At 39.3% G+C, this 26,065-nt stretch overlaps 1 protein-coding gene across 1 annotated transcript in view; it reads left to right on the top strand.

The window, feature by feature from the left end:
* The window catches only part of LOC146003192 (protein amalgam-like), a 586,579-nt gene that overhangs the window by 503,717 nt on the left and 56,797 nt on the right, over positions 1-26,065 (top strand). Inside the window, exon 2 of the mRNA XM_083141378.1 lies at positions 24,091-24,236. Within this exon, the coding sequence (XP_082997504.1) occupies positions 24,091-24,236 (146 nt within the window). The remainder of the gene's footprint in view (positions 1-24,090; positions 24,237-26,065) is intronic.

A 26,065-nucleotide genomic window follows, 5' to 3' on the forward strand; every position in this document is an offset into this window, starting at 1 on the left:
GTCGCCACCATGCACCCCCGGCGAGGTTATATAGGGGCCAGGGATCCTAAAAAAAACAACAATTATTATTTTGTTTGCTTGCGCCACAATACGGAAAATAATAAGAAGCATACGCACGCGCGCACGTATGTGCGTGGCACATCCTTCCCTCCCCGAGAGAGAGGTTTACGTAGGTCGCAATACATAAACATTTGGTCCCGGACTTGGAAAATTACGATAAAATACACTCATCTTTCAAAAATAAGAAGATGAGAGGAGAGGAGAGGTTTACGAAAATCACGATATATATAAACATTTGGCTCCGGACTTGGAAAATTACGATAAGGTGCAATCATTTTTTTCAAAATGAGAAGATGAGAAGATGAGAGGAGAGGTTTACGTAGGTCGCAATACATAAACATTTGGTCCCAGACTTGGAAAATTACGATAAAATACACTCATCTTTCAAAAATAAGAGAATAAGAGAATAAGAAAATGAGAAGATGAGAGCGCGCGCGTGTGTATATGCCACATCCTTCCCCCCCGAGAGAAAAGTTTACGAAGATCACCATATATAAACATTTGGCCCCCTTGATTCCAGCACTCCAACTTCATCTCTAATGTTGACGACAATATTCTAAAGGTAGAGAGAATAAGAAAATGAGAGAATGAGAGAATGAGAAAATAAGAGGATAAGAAGAGAGGTTTACGAAGATCACGATCTACAAACATTTGGTCCTTAAAAGATGAGAAGATGAGAAGATGAGAAGATGAGAAAATGAGAAAATAAGAAGATGAGAAAATGAGAAAATAAGAAAATGAGAAGATGAGAAAATGAGAAAATGAGAAAATGAGAAGATGAGAGCGCGCGCGTGTGTATATGCCACATCCTTCCCCCCCGAGAGAAAAGTTTACGAAGATCACCATATATAAACATTTGGCCCCCTTGATTCCAGCACTCCAACTTCATCTCTAATGTTGACGACAATATTCTAAAGCTAGAGAGAATAAGAAAATGAGAGAATGAGAGAATGAGAAAATAAGAGGATAAGAAGAGAGGTTTACGAAGATCACGATCTACAAACATTTGGTCCTTAAAAGATGAGAAGATGAGAAGATGAGAAAATGAGAAAATAAGAAGATGAGAAAATGAGAAAATAAGAAAATGAGAAGATGAGAAAATGAGAAAATGAGAAAATGAGAAAATGAGAAGATGAGAAGATGAGAAGAGGAGAGGAGGAGGAGGAGGAGAGCTCCTCTTTCACTCATCACTGCCTTTTTGCGCCCGTGAAACGTCGTCAGCGTAATAAATGAGGCGCGGAACGGGGAGAGAAAGTGAGTTTTTCAACTTTTTGTGGTCGTTTAGTCAAGAAATCAAAGTTGCAGTGGGAGTCACAAAAATACTCTACTGAGTCAGTATCTTGATTTAAAATTGTGTTAAAATAAACAACAGGTGACATCATATGTCTAACTCGCTGAGTCAAAATATGGACCGACCTGTATATATACACCTACCGTGCTCAAAAAGTGAGTTGTTAGCCACATCGTGAAACAGAAACGTAAGGTTATTAGAAGTATAGTTGTTGGGATTGTGTGAAATATATAGTATGCCAGAAAATGTTTGAAAATATGAAAATATTTAAAATGCGTGATCAAAGCGGCTCCGGTATCCCTTTCTACACCCTCGATTTCGGGCACATTTCAAATATTTTCGTGAAAATATTTAGTTCCTCATAACAAACCGTATTTACAAATAGCGCGGAAATATTTTTTTTAGATCTACGTGGTACGAAACTTGCGTTTTTTAAAAAATTTAAATCCCTTGCTTAACGTCAAAAAGGTTTTTCAGAGCTTCTATGATGGCGGATGATGGATTCATGTCAGAGGCGCACGTCTGATTTTTTTCTTTTTCTTCTTATGATTGACTTGTGCAATGGGAACATTTGCGATTGCGATATGTTGTTTGTGTGATATATTGGCGGGTTGGACATTGCAGACATTGGATTTCATTTATGCGACTTCAGAAATTGGAATTAATTATTTCTTTTTGGAAACTGCAGGCCGTAAAGGGGAGGGTTGTATTTTCTAAATGACTTGTGAGATGGGATAATTTGCGACTTCTTATTTTTATGATGGGAAGGGAGTGGAGGGTGGTATTCTGTGGAAAAGGACAACAAGGACTTTCAACGTAGGAGTTACTTCATTTTTGGACTTACAAATTTAACTTCGACCCGCAAATCAGTGCCTGGCCTTGGTAAAAAGAGGTAAGTTACCTTCTTAGGTTTAATTTCAGCCTTCATTTTTGGTATGTTCATGTGTCAATGCGGAAAACAGTGAGAAATAGTGTTAGGGGCAGGTTACTCCGGCCAATTTCTAACTTGCCTTTAAAAGGGACTCTATAGATAAAGGCGGGTCCGCGGTAGCGGTAGGGGGCGGTAGGTCAATTACCCCAGGGGCGGAGCCCGGAATCTGTGGGAAATTTAGACTCAACAAATTCAAACGACAATATCTGAACTTGAAACGGCTGTACATTCGTAAATACTTGTTTCCGATTTTTTGTTCTTCATAATTAGCATCACATAATCTTCATAAAAAAAACCTCCGAAATCTAGGGTTTAGAATGGGATACCGGACTCATAAAAGCTAACATATGTAAAAAATTGGAAAGAAAAATAGTATTTTTTAAACATAATATTACAATTCGTAGGGATAATGCAAAATAACATTGATTTTAGCATCATATGAAGATACACGTTTCCATATGTATCCGCTCCACGTTGGTGGCTTTCTTAAAGTAATGTATTAAATCGGTGGAAACAGGAAAGTACAAAAGTTTGTTCTGCTAATATACGTACAAGCCAATGCATGAGGGAAATGTGTGTTTGAGGTTATTTGTATATGAACGTCGGAACCAACGTGGAAGTTCAATCATAGCAGAAAACAAATCCAAAATGCACGCCAAACTGCAAAGCACGATTTATTCAATTACAGGTTCATAAGCGAGAGCGGGGGAATGAAATTACAATCCTCTTCAAATTTCAATGTTGGACCTTGATTAATTCTGTAATTGATTGCCGATTTCCATGACATTTTCAGCATTCGGTCCCCTAACTCTGAAATCAGATTTGTAATCGCCATGTTGCTGGTTAATCTAAAAACGTAAGCTTTAGAATTGCCTCTCGGAAACTCCAACGTAAATATGTTACTACAGTTATAAAAAAATGATTTGGAATCTATAAATATTTTAGCTCTAGCATCAAGTTGGTTTCAATTAAATCATTTTTTTAAAATCATTTTGAAGAAATAATTTATATAATAGTGTACATAATGAATGTGTAGATATCAGAATCACTTTTGTTGAAAGTACATTAATTTCGTAATCATTCAATGGTGTTTATTAGGGAACAAAATGTATGCAACTGATGTGGGGAAGCTCATACGAAAGGAAATGTTTAATAATTTTTATAGGCAAGAATACCAAACGTTTTGTGTAGAATAATATACAAAATACGGTAAGATATTACAATACCGGACAATTCCCCGATTTAGTTCATATTTCGCATACTCAATAATTTAGGGCTCCTAACCATGAATCTGCAGTTAATATTAGGCGGTCACGTCTGTGGAATTTCCAAAAAAAGGGGCTCCGTGATCGCAACCGACAATGCACGATTGCTCATTACGGTGACCCACAAACCATTCACGGTAAGGTTAGGTTAGGTCAGGTTAGGCAAACAGTTAAAATTTGGGGTCTTAGTAATATCAGGAATGTATTTTTAGTTTTTTAGGTATTGGAAACAGAAAATCTTCCGGTAAATAATGAGCAATCGTGCATTGTCGGTTGCGATCACGGACCCACATATTTTTCGTAATTCTACACGTGATTGCCAAATATTAACTGCATATTCGTGATTAGGAGCCCTAAATTATTGAGTATGCGAAATATGAACAAAATCGGGGACTTGTCCGGTATTGTAAAATCGCTCCCAAAATACTAATCATGTTAACCATAAGTAAATAGTGTCATTATCATTAAACTGTAAACAAACGTGGCAGCTATTACTTTGCAAACTATCATTACCAAAAGGGCCCGATTTCACCTACAAAGATTATAAAAATATTTTAAGTTACAATTATAAGTACATCCAGAATGTATTATTTTCACTGAAAATAAGGTATTGAAATTATTATAGTTTCATTAACACACACGTCAAACATTTCCATAGTAGGATCGTATACTACTGTGTGTATATATAGTATCAGAAACAGAAAAATATTATATATTTTTTTTATTTAATCAAACTGTTCAAATATTTTACAGGGCTGGTTACCAGAAAAAATACTTTTTGTAAAATAATATATATATCTAAATGTACGGTGCCAAATAACGTACAAGCAATTTTAAGCGGGTTTTTTAAAATAAAAACATTTAATGAAAAGAAAGTCAGATTTGAAATGCTATTTTAAATAAAAATCATTTTTTATCCACCCTGTGTTACCAATTCTTATATCACCATGTTTGTATAACGGTAAAGAAAGAATATGATTCATCTGATCTTCTCCCAAATGCCTTAGCTGCCAGTCGCCTTGTAATCAGTGAATACCGGACTATATTCCTGGTGGAGTACACTGGATAGTATTCAGATTCCACTTTAAACTGTAGGCCCAGTACCAGTTAGCCTATATAAGCATGAAGTGGACTTACGCATTACCGATTGGTCGTAGAAGTCAACACGACTAAAGCCTGTAAAGTTTGAGTTATCAGTCCAATTTGTGCACAGATAGGCTAATCGCGGTTGTTTTTTTTATGTACTTAATATGCAATGATCAACTCTGAACAAAATTAGACTGGCACATGTGTAACACAAGATCCATGCATTATTTCGAGGCACCTGCGGACTTCATGTGGCTAGGCTAATCGGTACTGTTTAAAGTGGAATCAGAACCACTTCGCATCGTACCCGGTGTTTCTTGATTGCAGGGCAACGACGTTAACCACTACGCCATCGGGGAGACACTAGTCATGTTATTGTTCCACTTTTACTGGTGGAATTATATATTGATGAGGGATATTTTTTCTCTGGTGTATATTTGCATAAAAAATATATTTCTTCAAGTTCATGATTAAAAGGAGCAGGATTTTATACTCAACATAAATTATGAGTTCTGCTCACTTGTTGTTCTAACTCATAACTATAGACCTCGGATTTTAGTGTTTTTAGCCTATTGTTTTCCTTTACAGGTATGTAAGAAATAATAAGTTATTCCAGCGTTAAAAAACGCAACGACTGATGAAGTTTTATAGTGCCTAAAAAAACTATTTTCCTTATTAGAACCTATTTTAGGTTTATGTGCCTAAATCAAGCCTTTTTTAGGTTTTTATATATTTTTTAAAGGTTTTACAGGATTTTTATGTCACACTCAGGCATTTGTTTTGTTTCGTCACGAAAAAAATGATGAACGTGTTTGAATCGTACTCTCTGCCGATTTCCCTTCCTCCAAGTCCATGGTGATTTTTCAAAGCTCTAAACAAAGCAAAATGTCTGGTGCCACTGTTACCTGTACAGTCCAAAGTGGTCTGATCTGCGTGGTCTTTCTCACTTTCGCGTCACTTCGGTGCTTTGTGGCATTCACGCCTTGCAAACTAACATTTCAGCATTGAAGTCTACACCACTGACTATGTTTTTGTTGAAAGACTATTTTCAGCATGTAAGATGATCCTCACCGACAAAATTGCGGCGTTTGACTGTGGATAACATGAAAAACGATTGTTGCCTAACTATATGGCGAAGAATGGATTTTAATAGCAAATTTCCAATGGTAAGTTCTGTCATTGTCGTAGGGTTAGGCAACAAACACAACGTTATGCAAGATAGTACGTATTTCAGGATATAGGTGTCCCATTTTCATTGCCGGTGACCATACCTAATCAGCATTTTTCAGGAATTTTGAACTATTTTATGTCCTTTTCAACCTACCTCAGGATTTTTCGAGCCTAACTTAGGATTTTTAGGACCAATTATAGGATTTTTAGAATCTATTTTATGATTTTTAGAGCCTATCTTAGGAACCTAAACGCACACATTTTAAAACCTAAAAATCCGAACGTTTGAATCATCTTCTATTTGGTGTTAAGTAAAGTTCAAGGAAGAGGAAGGTTTAATTAAAAATGCCTGTTCAATAATCACATCATCACATATTTTCCACTGAGCGTTTCCGTACTGTTCCACTAAATGCAAAATCAGGGAAAACAACGATTCACACAGGCCAAATCAAACAAACAAAAAAGAAAAAAAAAAGCGTAGAATATAATTGAATTCCACGTGACACTTCCATTATGAACAGGGTCGGTCTACTCCCAGGGCACCCAATTGAATTGGTAGCTTAATAATAAAAATACAGCTTCCCTGTCGGCCATTTTTTCCCATGATTCATGGCACCGGTCCCGCACGTTGCCCCAGATTAAGAGGCGCCACGCTGATGGATATTATGCGCATTGCCCCTCACGCCAGGGGGAACTCCCCGAGCGCCTTCGAAACCGGATATGTTCCGGTGACGTAGAGATGAGCAGATTAACACGTACGTTGCCATGGTGACACTGGACGCGTGTGACGGGGGTATGGGGCGGGATTCTATTTCCCAGCGAGGAGCATAAATAACGCTGGACCCCCTGCGTTGTCAAATTATTTCCATTTTTCGGAAATTCACTCGGACTGCTGGAAGCGTGGAATTTTTTCCCCCTTGTGCCAAATGAGGAAGACGAATTAATGAACATCCAATTCGGAATCGTTTGTGCCTATTGTGATTGACCCGAGAGCGTTAAGTGGTCGACCGACCTTCGATTTCGCTACTGAAGTTACCAGATTCGAGTCCCGGCCTGAGCATGGGTGTTAGTAGATGGGCCGCATTATATTCAGCTGATGCAGCAGAAATCCGACGCGTCCGGTGTTATGCTACATCCGGTGACCTTGACGTCCGTTGACGCAGTAGAGACGCCAAAATGCAGTCCAGAGTGTTGATGTTTGTCTGATTTCGGAAAAGGACACTTCTTACACTCCAAATATTTAAGAATGAATTCTAAGAGCTACAAGTGGATTGGGTTTTCTCCCAGTGAAAAGTTTGGTTCTGTTGGAGGAAAGTGGATAATGGAAGCCCAGAACTGGAGCCCGGCGTTTACACAGCCTGACAAAAGCTCCCAGTTCTGCAGCTTTGCGCCCACCGTACGGAAACCCCGATTTCATTATGGGGTCCTCTCTTAAGATTTAATGGAACCTACATAATCGCATTGCAAGTCTAGCCACTCTCCCCAATTCTGGGATGTATTAAGGGGGGAGCGGGGGGGCAATTACCCATTCCGCATAAATGCCTCTCGGAATAGCAAGATAGCGTGGAGGTTCAAAGATTTTAACTAACCGCTCAAGAAATTCCTCCCCCTTCCGTCCCAGGGGGATGTTTTATGTGGAGGAGGTCAGAGATAGATTCCGGGGTCCTTTTTCTGGAAGGAAGCGGCTACACCAGACGAATTCCTGATGAATCTAATTTCAGTTTTAGTCACCGGTAACGCTCTCTGTTTTCCATCTTATCGTTCCCCCATTGGACATCGGCCTCTCCTCATCCCGTAATAGGATTTCCATTAACCATTTTATGTCCTGGAATCGCCTAGCCGGCTTAGGAGGGGGTCTGCGGGGGGCAAGAGGGGGTTGTACATCTTGGAGGGATTCCGTATGCGTTTCACATCGCTCGTTGCTTCATTGTTTTCGTACCTAGTTGGAATGTAAAGCATACGTTCCTCTGAGAACCACTTACAGGGAACTCCTCCCTCAGAGATCGGATTGGACACATTTTGCAGATTTCTTTATACATCGGAGAATGTTCTGGATGTATTCAAACGAACCCTGAGAAAGGGGAGGATGAGATGTGGTACAGTTCGGAAGCTTACTTTCTAAGAGTAAGTGAGTTACTGCTAAGATGACTTGATTCAAAAGGTAGTAGTTACTTACTTTGCAAAGTAACTCGCTTACTGGTACTTGAAAACTAACTGTAAGTTATATTTAAAGTTGTTTTATATCAGAAATTTTTTGCAATCAAATTACGCACAATTAATTATCATTAACTCCTGCATATGTTTTATTTGTGTTTCTAGTACATAATGTTTTCACATATTTATATTATAACAAATAAAAAATGATGAAATGAGAAGTTAGATTTACTTGAATTATCACTTAAGTTATGTTCGTATACTCTGTCCCTGGAATCTGTGGAGCAAGGCCGCGCATAACAGTAGAGAAGGGGAGAAAGCGAGTGAGCGGTGTGAAGCAGTACACGGTGCTACTAACAGCTGGTAGCTGCATCCTCATTTTCCTCTTCATGCACTCACTTCCGCTCTTACGCGTTCATTGATCTAGCCTTCTCGAGTCACTAATTGCACCAGAGATTCTCGATATTGATGAAGGAGCATGTAAGGTGAAATATCAATTTTGCTAAAACATCGTCCTGAAACTCCCCAGTTGAATGCTCATTCACCCCAAATTCCACCGGATACAGAGCCGAGCAACAACAATTTTCTACTCGGCTCTGCACAGTCAGCAAGGCAACGGCCTTCGCCACAGTGTTGACACAATATGAGGGCACAATTTCCCATTCGAAGGGGCAAAATTTCCATTTTTGGACCAATTTTTCCCTTCATCTAAGCAAATCATACAATAATAATAATAAGTATTAGTAGTGGTAGTAGAAGTAATTATTATTATTATTAGTGGTGGTGATGGAAGCAGTAGTAGTAGTATTTCCGTGTCCATGTGAATGAAAAATGTTATTTTTTTCACATATATGTCACTTTCATTGCTTCCTGACCAGATGTCCCAGGTTTGGATCCTGGTGAGGAATCCATTTAATCGTTAATCTTCATCGTTACTATTATCCGAAGGTGCAGAAAAGCGATGTGCTTAACAGAATTATAAATAGATACAGGCTATATTCAAGGGAGCAGAAAAGAGAACAGAAAAATGAAAATGTGAGTATGACACTGGAACTTAACATATATCTGTAAAAATGTAGTTAGATGTCTTAAAATTTCACTGAAATTGTGGTATTTTTCATCGAAATTCCCTTTTGGCTAAAATTTCGGTCCGAATTTCCCTGCAAAAGGGAAATTTCCCTTCATGTGGCAACACTGCTTCGCCAGCGGTGAGTGCACCACCTCCACTGTAAATTTCAACCTGTACCTAGGGATACCCCAGGTGAACAGTTGGAGGTGCAAAGTCCACCACGTCACGGCGTAATTTCCATGTATAAAAACCCCTGGAGATAATCAATCGATCTCCACATTATCAGCAACTCGATCAACGAAACCACATCTGGCAGTTAAGAGACATTACGAGGCGGCAACGAGCGAGCAGAACGAGAAGCAATCCGGACTTCGGAGAACCAGAAGCCGAAAACCAGCCAGAGTCCGGCCTGCCGCCTCTTATTGCCGCCAACAATCTCTCCAGCGGGCACCCATCTCCATCTGACCGTCGCCGACTCCAGAAGCCGAGGGCTAGAACATCACGCAAGGGGGTGAAGAGCGTTCAACGACTTAGGCTCCCAACAGTCCTTCATCGGCACCATTCAGGGCATAGGTGGTTCAGCTAGATCTAAACTAAAAACCTATATTATTTAACTGAGCTACGTCCCGGCATGACTCCATTCCGTGCCATACCCGACGTCACGCCACTCTATATGCAAATACATCGAACACTCTCTCATTAAACAAATAGCTATGCAGGAAGGTGCATCAAGAAATGTACCAATTGATGCATTAAGTACAGCACGACATAGAAAACAATACTCACTGGCACTTTACCGTTACGTTTACAAACGGTACATAAAAATGCATGAAACTCTAAAACTGATTCTTGGCTAAGGCCAAAGACACCCTTCCGATGCGTTTCTGCTTCATCAAGTAGATTTGATCCATGTAGTTTCCTGTGTACAAAAAAACATACCCACAAATTGTAGTATATTACCTGAATATGTTTCATTCTACTGCAAAGAGCTCAGAGGAAAGAACCACACATTTTTTAGCCTGACTCGGCACTTACCGATAAAACCTTTTAGTTTCTGAATAATTCAGTTTCCAATTTGAGCTTCTGGAAGAGATGTCCGGCGGCCTTTATTGATTAACGAAGGAACGGGGAGGCAATGAGTGATGAATTCGGGTCAAAGCAAAAAAAACGCAGATATTTGTTCTTCTGCGTAGGTTATTTGGTCTTAAAATTGCACTTAAAGCTGTCAAGTTGTGCGTAATGCTTACGAATGTGTGTGTTTATACCCTGAGAGTGCCACAGTAGCTCAGTCGTTACGGCGTCTGACTTCCATGCGAGAGACCCGGGTTCGATCTCGACGGGGAAGCACCGGGATTTTCTCCCACCTGTTCAGGCGGCTCCGGCGCTCACCCAGCGTCTCAGGGTTCCCCTGGAGGAAACTCTGGGGGGTAAAGGGGCCAGGGCGTGGTGCTGATCACATCACTCCCACCTTCGGACGTGATCAAGAAAGTGTGGGGCCTTAACTCCATCCCCCCCCATATACCTTCACGGCGTGGTACAAAGCACAGGGGAGCACTTTGCTTTTTGCTTTGAGAGTGTAGCTCTTTCCTTGACCTTATGCTAAGATTAGCAGAAGCGTAATAAGTGAACACGTCACTCGGATAAACTTCTAGCATTTATGGTTCAATTCCAGCAATTACAAGATTGTCAAGATTTGTTTTAATGTGCCGGTATTACTGATACTTAAAAATCATTTATTGCTAGGAAGACTGTCTTTGGTACAAGATTGGGATGCACGGAATACGTTAAAATTTAATAGATTAAATCGACGGACACCATTTCTTCGTGATATTTTAGCGTCCATTTTTCCGGTCTGAAAACAAAAGTTACATTAATTGTTATTGATTTGTGCATTGTAGTCGAAATATTACATTTGAGAAACCTTAGTTCAGATGGACTTATTAAATTTAATCTTCTGTGTCCGAAGATTCTGCTCCGTTATCTAACGCACCGATGCGACGATTACACGATGAAAGGTTATAAACAAATGTTTGGACAGAAAAGACAGGGTGAGATGATTATGCGGTGAAATACAGTAATAGGAGGTTCATTCATTCTCACCTCTACGTTGCTTTTTACTTGTCTTTAATATTTCATAATTCACCATGGACACTTCCATTACCAGAAGCCACCATATTTCCTACCCGGAAAAAGACAGGTCTGGAAAAGTGCAACTTGATATCCGTCATAGAAAATCAATTGCTGCAGGTTTCGCTGAATGTGGCCGTGCAAATCTTGATACATGTAAGAAGAAAGTGTTCTATGATTGGTTTACATGTTAATAATAATAATAATAATAATCCTAGGCGCGACAGCCCTTGAAGGGCCTTGGCCTATCTCCTGACTGCCAGTCTCCCTCCCACAATCCTACCCAGAGGTGTGGAGTTCTTCAAGCGGTAATGGGGTGACGTGGGGACAGCACGTCGAACCCCCAGCCGTTATAGGAGATTACGCTTCTCACTTGTAGCTCCCCAATTTCCTCACGATGGTGGGTTGCCACCTGACCTATACACAGGCCGAAAACCCAGAGACTGAACCCAGGCGGACTCGAACCCATGCCATCCCGCAGTCGGAGTCCAAAGCACAGCGCCTTAGACCGCACGCCCGTGGAGGAGGATGGTTGGTTTGCATGTGGGTGAGGATAATTACAAGCCTAGAAAAATATATGGTGTTCACAAAACGGCCTTGCTAGCTTCAGTTTTTGTTTCCAGTTCATTTTATGCACAGTAAGGATAATCGGGACTGAACCTACAGTTTAAAGTCGGACCAGAACCACTGTGTGCCTCCGCCGGGTTTCAAACCCGGGATCCCTTGATTACAAAGCGAGGATAATACAATTACGCCATCGGGAAGGCCTGAACCAGTCACGCAACGGCGTTCGACTCCGTGTCCCCGTGAATGCGTCTTTGAGGACTGATGAAATGATGTAAACTTTCACTCTGATGCAGTTGAACCAGGAAATCCTTAAACTTGCCAACCCGTAGTAGCTGTTATAAGTTTGTTTGGCGATACAGTACAAAAGATGCATTTGTTTCCTGGTAACTTAGGCCGTGTCCGAAAGATACCGTACTTGAAGCGAGCATCCTCCGAATATGGTCTTGGATTGCGGTCTTCAAGTCGTGGACTGGAAGTGTTTTCTCTCGAATTGCACTTCGACTGCAGCGCCAAATACGATCAGGAGCTAAAACTGAGTACTCGTTGTTTTCCTCGCCATTTAAACACTTGTTTTTCACAATAGAAATCACATAGCATTTTCAAATGCTCGTACACATACATTTCCACACATTAGAAGAACTATAACCAACAACTTGCTGACCAATAACGTATATCTACCTGTGCTGCTCCCTTTCTACCTCCGTGATTTTAAACAAATGAACAACGAGTGCGGAAACCACGTGACCTAGTCACAAACCATCTGGACTGCACGCTGTGTACTTGCGTCCTTATGTACTTGGCGCTTTCGAACTGTACTAGGTGACGTTACTTCCGCCAAGACCATACTTCAAGTCTACCTTTCGGACAGAGCCTGTGGTTCTTATGTATCGACCTTGAGCGGATCTGATCAGGTGCCTCGACCTTGAACTGTTCTGATTCCATGCAACACACTTTCTTTCTACTCGCATACAAAAGTGACAAATCTTCATAGATAGCTCTAAGCTCTCGTTGTTTGGAGAAGAACCTAAGATTTGATAGCAAGTATTTTACGAAATAACACACCTCTCCCAAAGCTAACATTTGTAAAACTTGTTTAGAAAAATAAACACAAATTCGCGATAGTCTGATGTCTTCTCGTCAATCTTCTCTTGTTTTACTTGAACTACCAACGCGCCCAAAAGTCGACGTCACAAACAAAACTCGCATTTGGCTGGTGCGGATCTGAATGTGCTCTTGCCACTCAGGGTTCAGCAGTCACTCCTCGACGAGCCACTCAGAAAGCAGGAAGGAAGTGCGTGTGCGCTTTTATGTAGCTGCGTTCATTCTCGGTCCTAATTGAATTTTCTTCGGCTAAATGGAAATTAATTACCCCTAGATAGATGCTCGAGACACATTTTTTCCCGCCCCCGTCGTAACAAAAGGTTTCTATATTTTGGAAACAAAACACAATCGAGAATGAAATTTACAACCGACCATCTAGGCTCGGGGAATTTCAAAATGAACGTACATTTTTAATTTCTGTTCTGTATGCACGAGTAAGAGAAACTTCCTTGAACGACGTAAACACACTCTTCTCCTCTCAGGATGAACAATTACAGTTAATTAATTGGAAGTCGTTTGAAAGGCAGTATCTGCATCACCCATTTCGTTACTTGTGAGTTTAATGAAGAGAGACTTGCAACATGGCAGACAACAGTAATTCATGGAGTAATAAGCATATTAGAGAAGCTATCTTGGCTGAACGTATTGACGTTCTAATGGTCTAGAACAGTTCTACTCCTAGCCTTTTGACCTTGAAGAGTTCTTCTCGCAGTATTTTGTCATTGGAAGAGTTCTGCTCGCAGCCTTTTGGCATTGGAAGAGTTCTGCTCGCAGCCTTTTGGCATTGGAAGAGTTCTGCTCGCAGCCTTTTGGCCTTGGAAGAGTTCTGCTCGCAGCATTTTGGCCTTGGAAGAGTTCTACTCCTAGCCTTTTGGCCATGGAAGAGTTCTGCTCGCAGTCTTTTGGCCTTGGAAGAGTTCTACTCCTAGCCTTTTGGCCATGGAAGAGTTCTGCTCGCAGCCTTTTGTCATTGGAAGAGTTCTGCTCGCAGCCTTTTGGCATTGGAAGAGTTCTGCTCGCAGTCGTTTGGCCTTGGAAGAGTTCTACTCCTAGCCTTTTGACCTTGGAAGAGTTCTACTCCTAGCCTTTTGGCCTTGGAAGAGTTCTGCTCGCAGTCTTTTGGCCTTGGAAGAGTTCTGATCGCAGTCTTTTGGCCTTGGAAGAGTTTTGCCTTGGTAAAGTTCTACTCGCAGCCTTTTGGCCTTGGAAGAGTTTTGGCCTTGGTAAAGTTCTGCTCGCAGCCTTTTGGCCTTGGTAAAGTTCTGCTCGCAGCCTTTTGGCCTTGGTAAAGTTCTGCTCGCAGCCTTTTGGCCTTGGTAAAGTTCTGCTCGCAGCCTTTTGGCCTTGGTAAAGTTCTGCTCGCTGCCTTTTGGCCTTGGTAAAGTTCTGCTCGCAGCCTGATTTATTTTTCTATGACGTCAAAGCTGAATGGATCAAAGTTCTTCCAGCCAATGAACCTTTATAGAAACATTACAATGTTGATCAGCTAGTACCCTCTACCGCATGAATGACAAACTATTGTAGTGCATACTTTAATGTTCAATTTATTGTTGCGTAGTTTCAAAATTTAGTGCGAGAGAAGCATTACACGTTGGTATAAAAGTATAATTTGTATGTTTTTCTGTTGACTTTAAAATAGTAGGGCGGTTAATGATAAGCGTGCATTTTTAGAAAAATATGAATAGTAGAGCACAAAAAATTATTGACACGATCTTGGAAATGCGAAACCATATTTAATTTTTTGGCACCTCCCTTTTCCAAACCAGTATCCTCGCAACCAATAAGCTAAATTGAATCTATTTGTTTAAATCCGTTCTTCATGAGGTACAGCGAACTGCATAAATAATAGTATGCAAATTATTATTCATCGTTATTCTCGTTATTTATTCCACTGCCTGTGTTATTTTAAGGAGTGGAATTCTGTTGAAGCGAAGATGGCGTCCTCTAATCATTACTTTGTTTAGTTCCCTTTGTAGATAAGTTTTAGCATAGTACGGGGGCAAATGTGGCGAAAACTGCCCCTCGCCATCAGTGTGAATGATAATAATGGACTTTTACCTACTAATTATAACTTTCGCAGTTGGGTGTACATGTATAATAAACACGATGTTATATCATTTATATTCACGTGATATTTAAATAATTTGTGAAAAATTTATTTTCCTTGTATTCAAAGCCTCTTGAAGTTGTAAATTTCCGCTATGCAACAATAAGCTGTTGTTAAATAAAATCGAAACGCCACAACAATGTAGACTGCTGTCTCCGACTGGCAAAGTGGCACCCAGTTTGTAATGTTTTGACTCTCACACCCATTTGTAACTTTTATAACATGTCAAGGGAGGTGTCTGTCGTGCTTGTACCATTTATTTGAGTTTCAACAGCGCCTGTATTGACAGAGCAATCAAATACAACTTTACGACTTCGGATTACAAAGTTTGTCGGGCCTCAAATTGCACAAAATTACATACATCAGACGAGCGACTGGTTGAAAACTGAAGGTGGTGTTTGGATTTACCCCGTCACTTTCTAGCAGGTACTTCAAATGGTAAGTTTCTCACGAGAAAATATTCCAATAATATAAAATGGCCATAGATTGCTGAACAAAGGGTACCAGGCACGCCCCTTTAATGTTATAGTAATGTATTGTTTTAACTGAAATATGTAGTTAAGAGTCTTTGTGTTGATGTTTCAAGGTTTTACAGGGTTTGTTAACGAACTTTGAAACCACAACTGTGTTGACCGAGTAATTAGCATAGTTTTCTCATATATTGTAATTTGCTTCCAAAGAAATCAAGTAGTGTAGCCTTTTTTTTTAAAAATGTAACAAGTTATCCCATGCTAAATTATAGTTGAGGAGTTATATCTTTGCGGGTGAACGCTGATCAAGCCTGGCTGCGCAGTAGCAACGGGCTGCCTTAACAACTGCGCATCATACTCTTTTTACTTTGATAGCCATAGGATTATTACTTCTAGCAGTTGTGATCAGCACCACCTTTGTCCTTCCCTGAACTGTAGCCCCCCATGTACCATTTATCACAGGCTGAGTGAAACTTCTTAATATTTCCTTATTGTAAAATTATTTAAATTACAATAATTTCAAAATTTTGACGTGAACAAATTTAATTCTTATAACTCTATAGCCCTATATGTTAAGGTGAAAGATCGAAAGCAGTTACAAGAAAAAACCAGAAGGTGTGGAAATAGAGCTTGTAGGGAGCTTCCAGACCAACTCGACAAGCGATAGGTATTAAAACGAGCCTTTAGAAATAAATTCAACCTTTCACACCGGTGCGACACAAGCTTCAAGCACAGACTTCAAGGGTCATTTTTCTCGATAGCGTAACATCATATTGCCTCCGTTATAACATGTTATGTAGTTATATTTTTCTTGTGACTCAATTCCGACTGCAATGCTTGTTTAATTTTGGCTTGCTTGGTTGTTAATATTATGTAAATGCACAGATTGCTACCACGCCAGGGGTCGCGGGTTCGAATTCTTGTCTGGGCATAGGTGTTCTGTTCTTTGTGAAGTCACACACTCATCCTCATCTTCGCGAATAGCCAAAAGTAGCAGAAATAAGACTTAAAATAAACTCAATCACTGAATTATGTAAATGTTGATTGTCTTATCATTAAACTACAGAGTGCTGTGTTAAAAAGTATTTTGTCCTGGTATATCTTTCCTGAATTAATTTATAATCGCACACAATATAATACCGAGAGAAATTCCCTAATTGAAGAACAATATCTCATTCATAAGCTTATTGTTTGTTATATTTAATATTATTTACATATTGTTATTTATTGTTGTTAATACAATAGTAGCAGTGCCGGATCTACAAATCTTGGGCCCCCCGCAAAATATTGCCAAAGCCCCCCTCTACCTAGCTACCTTCACACAGACACACATTATATGTGTGTATATATATATATATGTGTGTGTGTGTGTGTGTGTGTGTGTGTAACTATAGATCTCATGTTGACAAAGTCGCATACAAAGGCCTACAGGGTGATTCAAAAGTCCCCTAACAACATCTATAAAAAGTAAAGGAGTTAGGTTGGTCATGGTGGAAACAGGTTAGGCTTAGGGAGAACCACATTGGCTTGTTCCAAGCGGACGTCTGCCATTTGGAATTCAACTTATTTTTTAATGGGAAGTGGGTGATGTGCATAGGCGTCCATTTCTTCAGAGAATTGGGGGAAAGGGGAAATTAAGTAAAGCATAAATACTGATTTATTTCTGTTTGCGGGGAGCAAGAGGTTGTTTTTTTACCATATTCGGTTTATAATAGCGTGTCATACCCTGAGGTACGAGGGATCGAACCTGCCACTCCCAATTGATTTATGGGTGATGTAGTTAGTTATCATTCATCCTCAGATGGTAAGAGCACTTGTGTCATGAGGACACGACTTGAAGACCTCACTCAAAGACCATACTCGGAGGATGCTCGCTTCAAGTAAGGTCTTGCACCTTTCGGACACGGCCTCAGTCACATTCTAAATTTTTCTTTAAAAAACTGCTATATGTTCAGCAATAGAATCGCTCGTGAGACGCAGAGCGGTAAATAGAGATGGTCGTTCTTCACTTGTTTTTTTAATATCTTTAGTGTATCGAAACATGCTTTTCTTGTTGTTTTTGGCGTGAATTTTCAACCCATACCTTTTATGAGAAATTTAATGGTGAAATCTGTTCAACTCTCATGGTGTTCAGGATAGCAGGTGAAGTAATTTTCACTTTACGACATGGTGATGTTTATTTGGTAACAGTTTCATACATCAGAGACAAATTTCTTAAATTTTACACAACAAACTACGTACGGAAATGAGTTTCTCCAAGGTTTACAACGTTCGTCGAGGTATTTTCTTTCATCGTGTAATATATTTGAGCGAAAAATCATGTATTTTTCAAAAGAAATATCTCACCGATGCACAATTGGCATTGCTTTCATTTGCTTGCCCAACGAGACAAACGGATGCTGCCTTTCGCACTGCCAAGCGTTAACTCATCATGTTAATGACGACTGCTCTTATCATCATCGAGGATGATGGATGAATAAGTTACATCACCCATTGATTAATTGTCAAAGTAACTGGTTCTGATCCCATCATTCTGTAGAATGACACGTATTATTTTTATTTATTTAGTATGGTGATTCCTGGTGGCGGAGGCAGTTGTAATTGCCTATCTTGTACTGGTCCTCATTTTTGGTCTCGTTTCGGCAAGTCTTGGAGGATCTAGTCTCGTCTTATCGCAATTGTTTAAAGGTAGTTTCTCATTCATCACTACGTTTTCCTCCTTGAACTTTTTCCTTAGATGGCTCAAGCTCCATCTGCCCCCCTTGTTCGGAGCCCTGCATTCATGCAAAGTAGTTGTCGATAGAAAAACAAAAAGAGAGATTTAAAATTAAGCTGTTCTCTACTCCTACCACCTATTAACCTGTGTACATTGGGTTTACCGACCGTACCTGTACGTACAAAACCTGGTAAATTCAAAGGAAAACTGGAAACGCAAGCTGCGTATTCCTACTGGGATAATTCCACGTTACGCTTAATTTGCGGAGACGTGGCTACGTATAATCTACACGTAAATCTTTGTGTCACGAACTTCTTGCTGATAGCAAAAACTTGAATCTACGTTCATCTAACTAGCGCAAAAAAAAAAAAAATCAAAAATTTTTCAAAACGAGAGATATGTTGGGGAAAAATTGAAACTCAATTTTAGCATGTGACCAAGGGGCAAAAATACTATCTTGCCCCATCGAAGAGGAGTGGGGAGCAGGTCCCTCCCCGGTTCTGACGTCCCTGGGCAGAGAGCTTATTGACATTAGTAAATAACAGATTTTATGAAAAATGTAAGAAAGAATGCATAATTGGTGTGCAGTGCATTAATATAATGATAAATTGAATGGGTGATTTATGATATTTCTTGTAAACTCTTAACTCAAGTATTTCAGCCCATCCAATTTTCTTCAAAGGTTGGCACCACTGGAACAGAATATTTTAGCTTAATCATTTGAAAGGTCTGGGACCTTCATTATCAATTCATTAACTATGTTTGCAGATATGTGAAAACTTTCTATTCATGTAGTAGGTCTGACTTTGTCAACTACAAGAATACAAATTGAATGTTCAAATACGTTACTACCAGGAAAGGAATGGTTTTTCACTTTTTAAATATATATTTTAAGCATAAATTGAACAAAACCTGGGTTTTTTGGTTTCGAAAATCCCAGGCAAAATGGCCAACAGTGGTTGATTACCTCATTATAAAGTGACACATGTCACTTCTGTCTGAGAGCTCCCTCAAAGGGCCACGTTGCTTTCTGGCATAGTACCAGATGCCACAATATGAAGTTAGTGTTTTGTCTTAAAGAAAATGATCACATTATGAAAGTACATAAGCATATTGGACCATGAAGGTTTCGCCCTGTCTTCAGTGGAGTTCCTGTGTACTCGCCCATTCATTCATGTCATCTTATCATTATTCATATTCATCGTAGTAACTGACGCAAACAAGATGCAGTTAAAGCGACACAAAACCAGAAGAAACAAAAGCATGCTTCTGCTCTTACAATCTCCAATGAGCTGGAATAGTTATTTTGTATATATTCCACGGATCGCTCAATATTACACCTCTGTGCTATTATCATACTGTTCTGCATTTCTGAGGTAAGGAGAGGTATTGGGTTTAAAATTGCGCCGGCAGCCAAGAAAATTCTAATACCAGAGGAGGCTTCATTGCGAGCTAACCTGTTCCTTGCTGCTTCTTCTCACCGCGTGCCTTAATTAATTTTTAATTAGCACCAAACTCTATTGCCAGGTGGGGATTTGATGGAACAAGCTGCCGCTTGGAGTGTGGACCTCTCTGCCGGAGTCAACTGCAATATGAAGTGGGAAGGGATTTTCTTCATGGTTTTCAGGTGAAGGCCAGACAACTTAGGTTTGGTCGTGTTCCATTGTTTCTACAGGGTGATTCAGAAAAAATGTCCTTTTGAGTCAACGGAGGCCACTGTGTTGGGCGATGTGGCATGAATTAGATTTTTAGCCAACCTAGTGTGATGCCAAGGGTGCTATGTTCGAATCCCAGCATGGGTGTTGTTCGTATTGTCCCTTCATCAGTTTAATCATATCATCCATACTCATTGTTTCGATTAATCAAAATTGGCAGAAAAGGGGAAGCCAAACAACAACAATCAAATAAAATGAATCAATCTTTAATTTTGATTTGGTTAATTTTACCTAGCGTTTCTGCCACTTTTGACTAACTGTAAAGATAAAGATGAATGATAAGATGAAATTAGTGGATGGACAATCACATACCTGAACAGGATACAAGTTCCACATTGGATTATACTGGCTGCAACCACTGGAAGAGATTGCCAGTGTTGCAACATTATAATTAATATCACTACATTTACACAAACTCCTCATCAGTGGAGAGGAGAATGTATAGTGTAATCAATTACGAACCTACCGTTCAGATTTATCTCATATAGGGTGTCCCAAAAGTACTGAATCAACTTTTGTTATTGTTATATGTATTGAAAGCCTACATATTTGTGGACAATAATATTGGGTAGACTAACAATAACGAATTTGAGAAACCAGGCTTCACATAACCTTCTCAAAAGTTCCTTAGGAGCGATCACGAATTTCTTTGCGAATGTTGCCCTTGAAAACATTACTGTTATTGGCTTATTACCATAGACTCTATACTCGAGGAAGTCACATACAAAATAATAGGAGCTGTGAGATCACTCATCATAAGCTTCTTATGAAATTACTGGTTGTTCAATTTCCAGGAGGATCTCCTTCGCAAACTTTAGTCGTTTAGTGAGGTCTTTGGTGATCTCTCATCTCCTGACTATTTCCTCTGGGACTGCCTACAGGGATGAGTAAAATGATGACACTGATGAAGGAACAATGGGAGAAAGTTATGGAGTGTGTGGTTTCCCAAATTTGTCATTGTCAGGATGTTAATGGTGGCCATATGCCCAGTGTTATATTTTCTAATAATTTCCAATATAACAATTGCATCACATACGGTGGTTTAGTAATAAACAGGGATTTAATGTAAATACATATTTATGTACGAAGTTGAAGTAAGTTCCATTTTGCATTATCTTTACGCATCATCACATGTAGGCTCGAAAAATTCAGTTTTTATTTCCAATATTTTACTTATATTAGGTTTTGGCTCATATTTTACATGTTTAAGTTATTTTTACATATTATTTCCATATTTCAGAACATTTCTCACCATATACTCCATATTCATGCAATAACTACATGTCCCCGTGTGGCCGAAAGAGTTAGGAATAACTGACAAATTTGGAATACACTCCCATTACTTCTTGCGATATTGAACTCAGTTTTAGTCAATATACATTTATTTTAAGAAACAACAGAAGGAGATTCACGTTCGAACACATACAACAAAATTTTGTTATTCATTGTTTTGAAACAAAAAATGGAAACATATTTTGTGTTGTTTTACAATTAATGTGCATATAAACATACTGTATTTTACGTAGCTCTTATAGTGTCTTATATTATTGAAAATGTATTTTTTTCAAAATTTTAAGTCCATTTTAACTCCATATTTTGGTGGAAATTAGTAAATATGTATTTACATGTTAATCACTACATATAAATCTGTTCCCTGGTAATAAGCAAATAGGTTCACTATTTTTGAGACACCCTGTATATGGGAGGAAATATATATATACCATTGTAAAAGTTCTTGAAGATTTCTCCAGAAAGTTTTAATTGAGTTCAGCTCCACAGCCGTGAATGTCTTTTTTCAGTCCCTCGCCTCATCTGTTCTTATCAGAGGGTATTGTGTTTTCACACTGTATGGTTAATTCTTGTAGTCACTTTGCCAGCGCCATTGCTTTCCCGTCTAAATGGCAAAACTTTCGTTAAAGAGAGAACTCCGCCAGGGTACTTGGAATGGATTTTCTTTGGGCTTAACGCACGGTGCTTGGAAGTTAGCTGCGGTCCATTTTATGGCCCAACTCCTCACTTTTCCGTTCTTAGAATGATGATGCTTTGTATACCACTTTGATTCGTGTGCTCCGTGCGTTAAAAACGACCCTGCCTCTGGATAACCTAACTAAAGTGCATGAGCTGTAACTATTCTCTCCGTCTTCCCGCGAAAGCATTGATCCAGTACAACATCGATGGCCCTAAACTGCTCCTCCATCACTGACCTTTCCCTGCGGTGAACTAGAGAAAGAGAGTTGTGTGTGCTAGGTGTACATAGGAGGAGGCGAAATCTTAGCATTATGCTTAATTTTTACTTGTTCCCTTGGGAATACCAAGATAGAAAAATACATGAACGGGAAGAGGACAGGTTGAAGATTTAATTATTGTAGTAAATAGTAGAAAGCTCCCATTTGATTGACCATAACTTGAAGTTGTTGCGTTTGCTTTTATCCATAAGGAATGTATGGGGATCTGAAGATTCTTATTTATCATATTTTTCAAACATTGCGTCAAGCTTAACAATCAAATTGAAAAGTCGCTTCCATTTTTAACATGGGGAGAAATTCATACTTTCTTGTATAGTCTGGTTTCTTCTCAGTAGCAGTGTCCATTCCGACTATATTGAAATAAGTGAACACTTGGTGCGAAACTGTCACTCTTCACCTTAGAGCAACACAGTGGTGTTAAGTAACACATATAAATGGTTGTAACCAACACCATTTTAACACCACTGAGGTTAATGTTGATCAGATCTCCTGGAACTACTCTTTGTGTTGCTTTAATAAAAATGTTTTTTCAGTGCACCTACCGTCTCAGGAATGGACGAATCACAGCTGACCACAGAGGGGAGAGGGATTCCATTCCATCAAAATTTGTGGGGGGGGGAATTCTTTCCCCCTAAAATGATGTGTCATTCAACTTGTGCATGCTTTTGCGAAAGTATACGTAAAGAAATTTACACCTAGGCACTATGCTGCAATATGCTGATTGATTGATTTGGTGTTTTAAGTTCACTTTATGCACAGTAAGGCTACTCGGGACTGGACCTACAGTTTAAAGTGGGGTCAGAACCACTATGTGCCTCCACCGGGTATCGAACCCGGGTCCCCTTCATTATAAGGCAAGGACACTACAACTGTTCCATCGGGGAGGCTGCAATATGTGTGTTATGTGACATGAAACAAAGAAACACGTGTAAGAATATACATAAAGCGTTAGGGTAGTTATTTTTTTTTAACTGAAATTATACGGTAGATTATTAGCAGGAGACCTGACTACAGAATTTGGAACAAAATTGACTTTGGGTATTACAATATTTACAATATATCTATAAAAACCATCCATAATGTTTACACCAATGACATAAAGGATAACTTATGTCTGATAAACAAATCTAGTCTGATTGGGAAAATCAAATAAAAATTGCAGTTTTACAGCAGACATGTATGTTTATTCTCTTAATAGCAAACATTACAGACATGATATACACTATCTACCAAAAAGTAATTGGGCACGTGGTTGTCTGGTGGTGCGAACCCTGTTAGAACCTCGTGGAGACACCTCTTGCTGCTATAACAGCAGCCACTCTGTCAGGCATGCTCTCGACTAGTTTGTGGAGGACGTCCATTGGAATGTGTCGCCATTCCTCTTGCAAGATCTCACTCAGTTTGACAATGGAATTTGGCCGCATCTCCCGAGACCTCACCCGCCAGTCCAATGCCTCCCAAAGGTGTTCTATGGGATTGAGATGAGGACTCTGTGCATAGTAGCCTCCGAAACATGCCACCTAACATTGTCATCCTGGAAGTAACAGGGGTTCATTCCGTAAAAACGTCACAAGGTTGGGAGCATTTCATTGTCTAGTATTGTACAGTATGCCTGTGAGTTCATTGTGCCATCAGTGGTCCCACTAAATGATACTAAATGATTGAAATTAGATACTAAATTAACTACCATCATAGGTGCCCAATTACTTTTTGGTAGATAGTGTATATGTTGCATCATTACTGTAAAGAGTATCTTTACACATGCCCAATATAAAATTACAATTATAATGTTTTCTTTAGATGATTCAGAGTGACTTAAATGAAAGCAACATACAAACAGGTTGTGACTCATGCACTTTTCCCGAACACCTTAGAAAGAAGCTATAGATTAAATATAATATATGGCAAAACCTAGTCTAGGCTTTGATTTCGTGATTTTTGTCATTTTTTTCAAAAATAAAACTTTCAAAGAATGGCACATCTTATTTAACTAAATTGTATCTTTGTCTTTCCAGGTGTGGTGCTGGAGCACCATACTCCATATTGGGAGCAGCCATTCTCTCAACCGTATTTCGAGAACTCGACAAAGCGGGACTTGACGACGACGGTGGGGCAGACAGCGTACCTTCACTGCAGAGTCAGAAATCTGGGCGACAGAGCCGTAAGTATCCGTTTATTCTACATGTTAGCACTGTAGTTATCATGTACCATGATACCCACTGATTCAGATTTCAATAAAATTGGGTGTATTTTGTTAGTACTACCAAGACATGAACACATGTAAAAACTTTCTTCTGTAGACCACATAGTTGCTGCAAAACAGGAGGCCAAAGTTTCATAATTTTGCATGGATTGGTCATTGCCAGTGTTTAACAGAAATAGTTATATCTCAGAGTCAAATCACCATATTGCTTTTAAATTTTTCTCTCAAGTTCATAGAAAATGTATACTCCATTGAAAATGTTTTCACCAAGATTCCTTTGCACTGTGAGTCAGAGAATATCCTGTATTAAATATAATGTTGATGTTTTGTGTCAATTTCTCACAGTACTAAAATTATGAAGCACAGCAGGTACCGCCAATGTTGTTTTTTTTAAATTGAATCTTAAAGAATGTTCTGAAAGGCTATGAAATAAAACTTGTAGGATTTGCACTGCTTCTATTGGCATATCTTCTTTAAGACAAGTTTTGTGCACGTGCATATGGGAATCTCATTATCAGAGTCTGTGAAAACAGAAAAACGGATCGTAAATGCCCGAGACACATTTTTATAATGAACATTATATGTAAAACAGGTGTATACAGGGTGTTCCATTTACAACGCAACCCGGAATTGGGGATAGTACAACTTTTGAACCGGAAGTGGTACACGTATAATCCTTATACAAAATTGAAGCCTTGTTCATGCATATATTTTTAAACCGGGGAGGGAACAATGATTGGATTTCATTAGTGTCCATGCAGTGTAGCCAGATGTAATGGAAAATGTAAATGATTTTTTTTTACAAAGCATGAGAAATGGCACATAACACACATGTATGGACATGCCGTCGGTAATTTTCAGTTTGGTTTGGTGGATTAGCTCTGCATCTATGGCAGTGAAAAAAGAAATGTTCATTTCTACAGATAGGCAATCGGATAAGGGGGAACTAGGAAAATCGTTGTTTTCAGAAATTAAGACTGTGCATTGGCAACACTGCTGGTGGTTCAGTGCCACGAAAGGTGTGTTTCGAAACTGTATACATCATGCAATTACTGAAAACAATAAAAAAGAAACTTGGAAATTTCCATGAAAATAGTGTTACTTACATGCACCTGGCAACCATGCGATGAGATTACATTTTCCCCCGCTTGGAAAGAAACGGGAAAGGCCAGTCGTGTTTTCATCGCATGGTTGCCAGGTGCATGTAACACTATTTTCATGAACATTTCCAAGTTTATTTTTTATTGTTTTCAGTAATCTTGCTCTTCCATTGTTTAACAATGGATTTTCACACTTTATCCAAATTTATTCTTCTTCCGAATCTCAACTTTGTGCATTGTTTGAAGTATGTTGAAACCAGTTTGGGAGCATCCATCTTAACTTGTTGAAAATTTATTGTTAAAAGGTGCCAAGAATGGTCGACCAACCCTTATTCTTGGCGAATAACTAAAGATGGATGCCCCCAAACTGCCGTAAACGTGGATGAAACAGTGCAGAAAGTTGAGATTAGGAAGTTCAGTAAATTTGGATAAAGTGTGAAAATCCATTGTTATAAGGTGCCAACAATGGATTAGCAAGATTCATTGTTGGAGAACAAGTAAAGATGGATGCTCCCAAACTGGTTTCAACACACTTTAAACAATGCAGAAAGTTTAGATTCGGAAGGAGAATAAATTTGGATAAAGTGTGAAAATCCATTGTTAAATGATGCCAACAATGGTCGACCAAGCCTCATTCTTGGAGAAAAAGTAAAGATGGATGTGTTGTGCAGAATGTTGAGATTAGGA

The sequence above is a fragment of the Lepisma saccharinum genome, chromosome 19, assembly GCF_977018435.1.
Source record: "Lepisma saccharinum chromosome 19, izLepSacc3.1, whole genome shotgun sequence".
NCBI lineage: Eukaryota > Metazoa > Arthropoda > Insecta > Zygentoma > Lepismatidae > Lepisma > Lepisma saccharinum.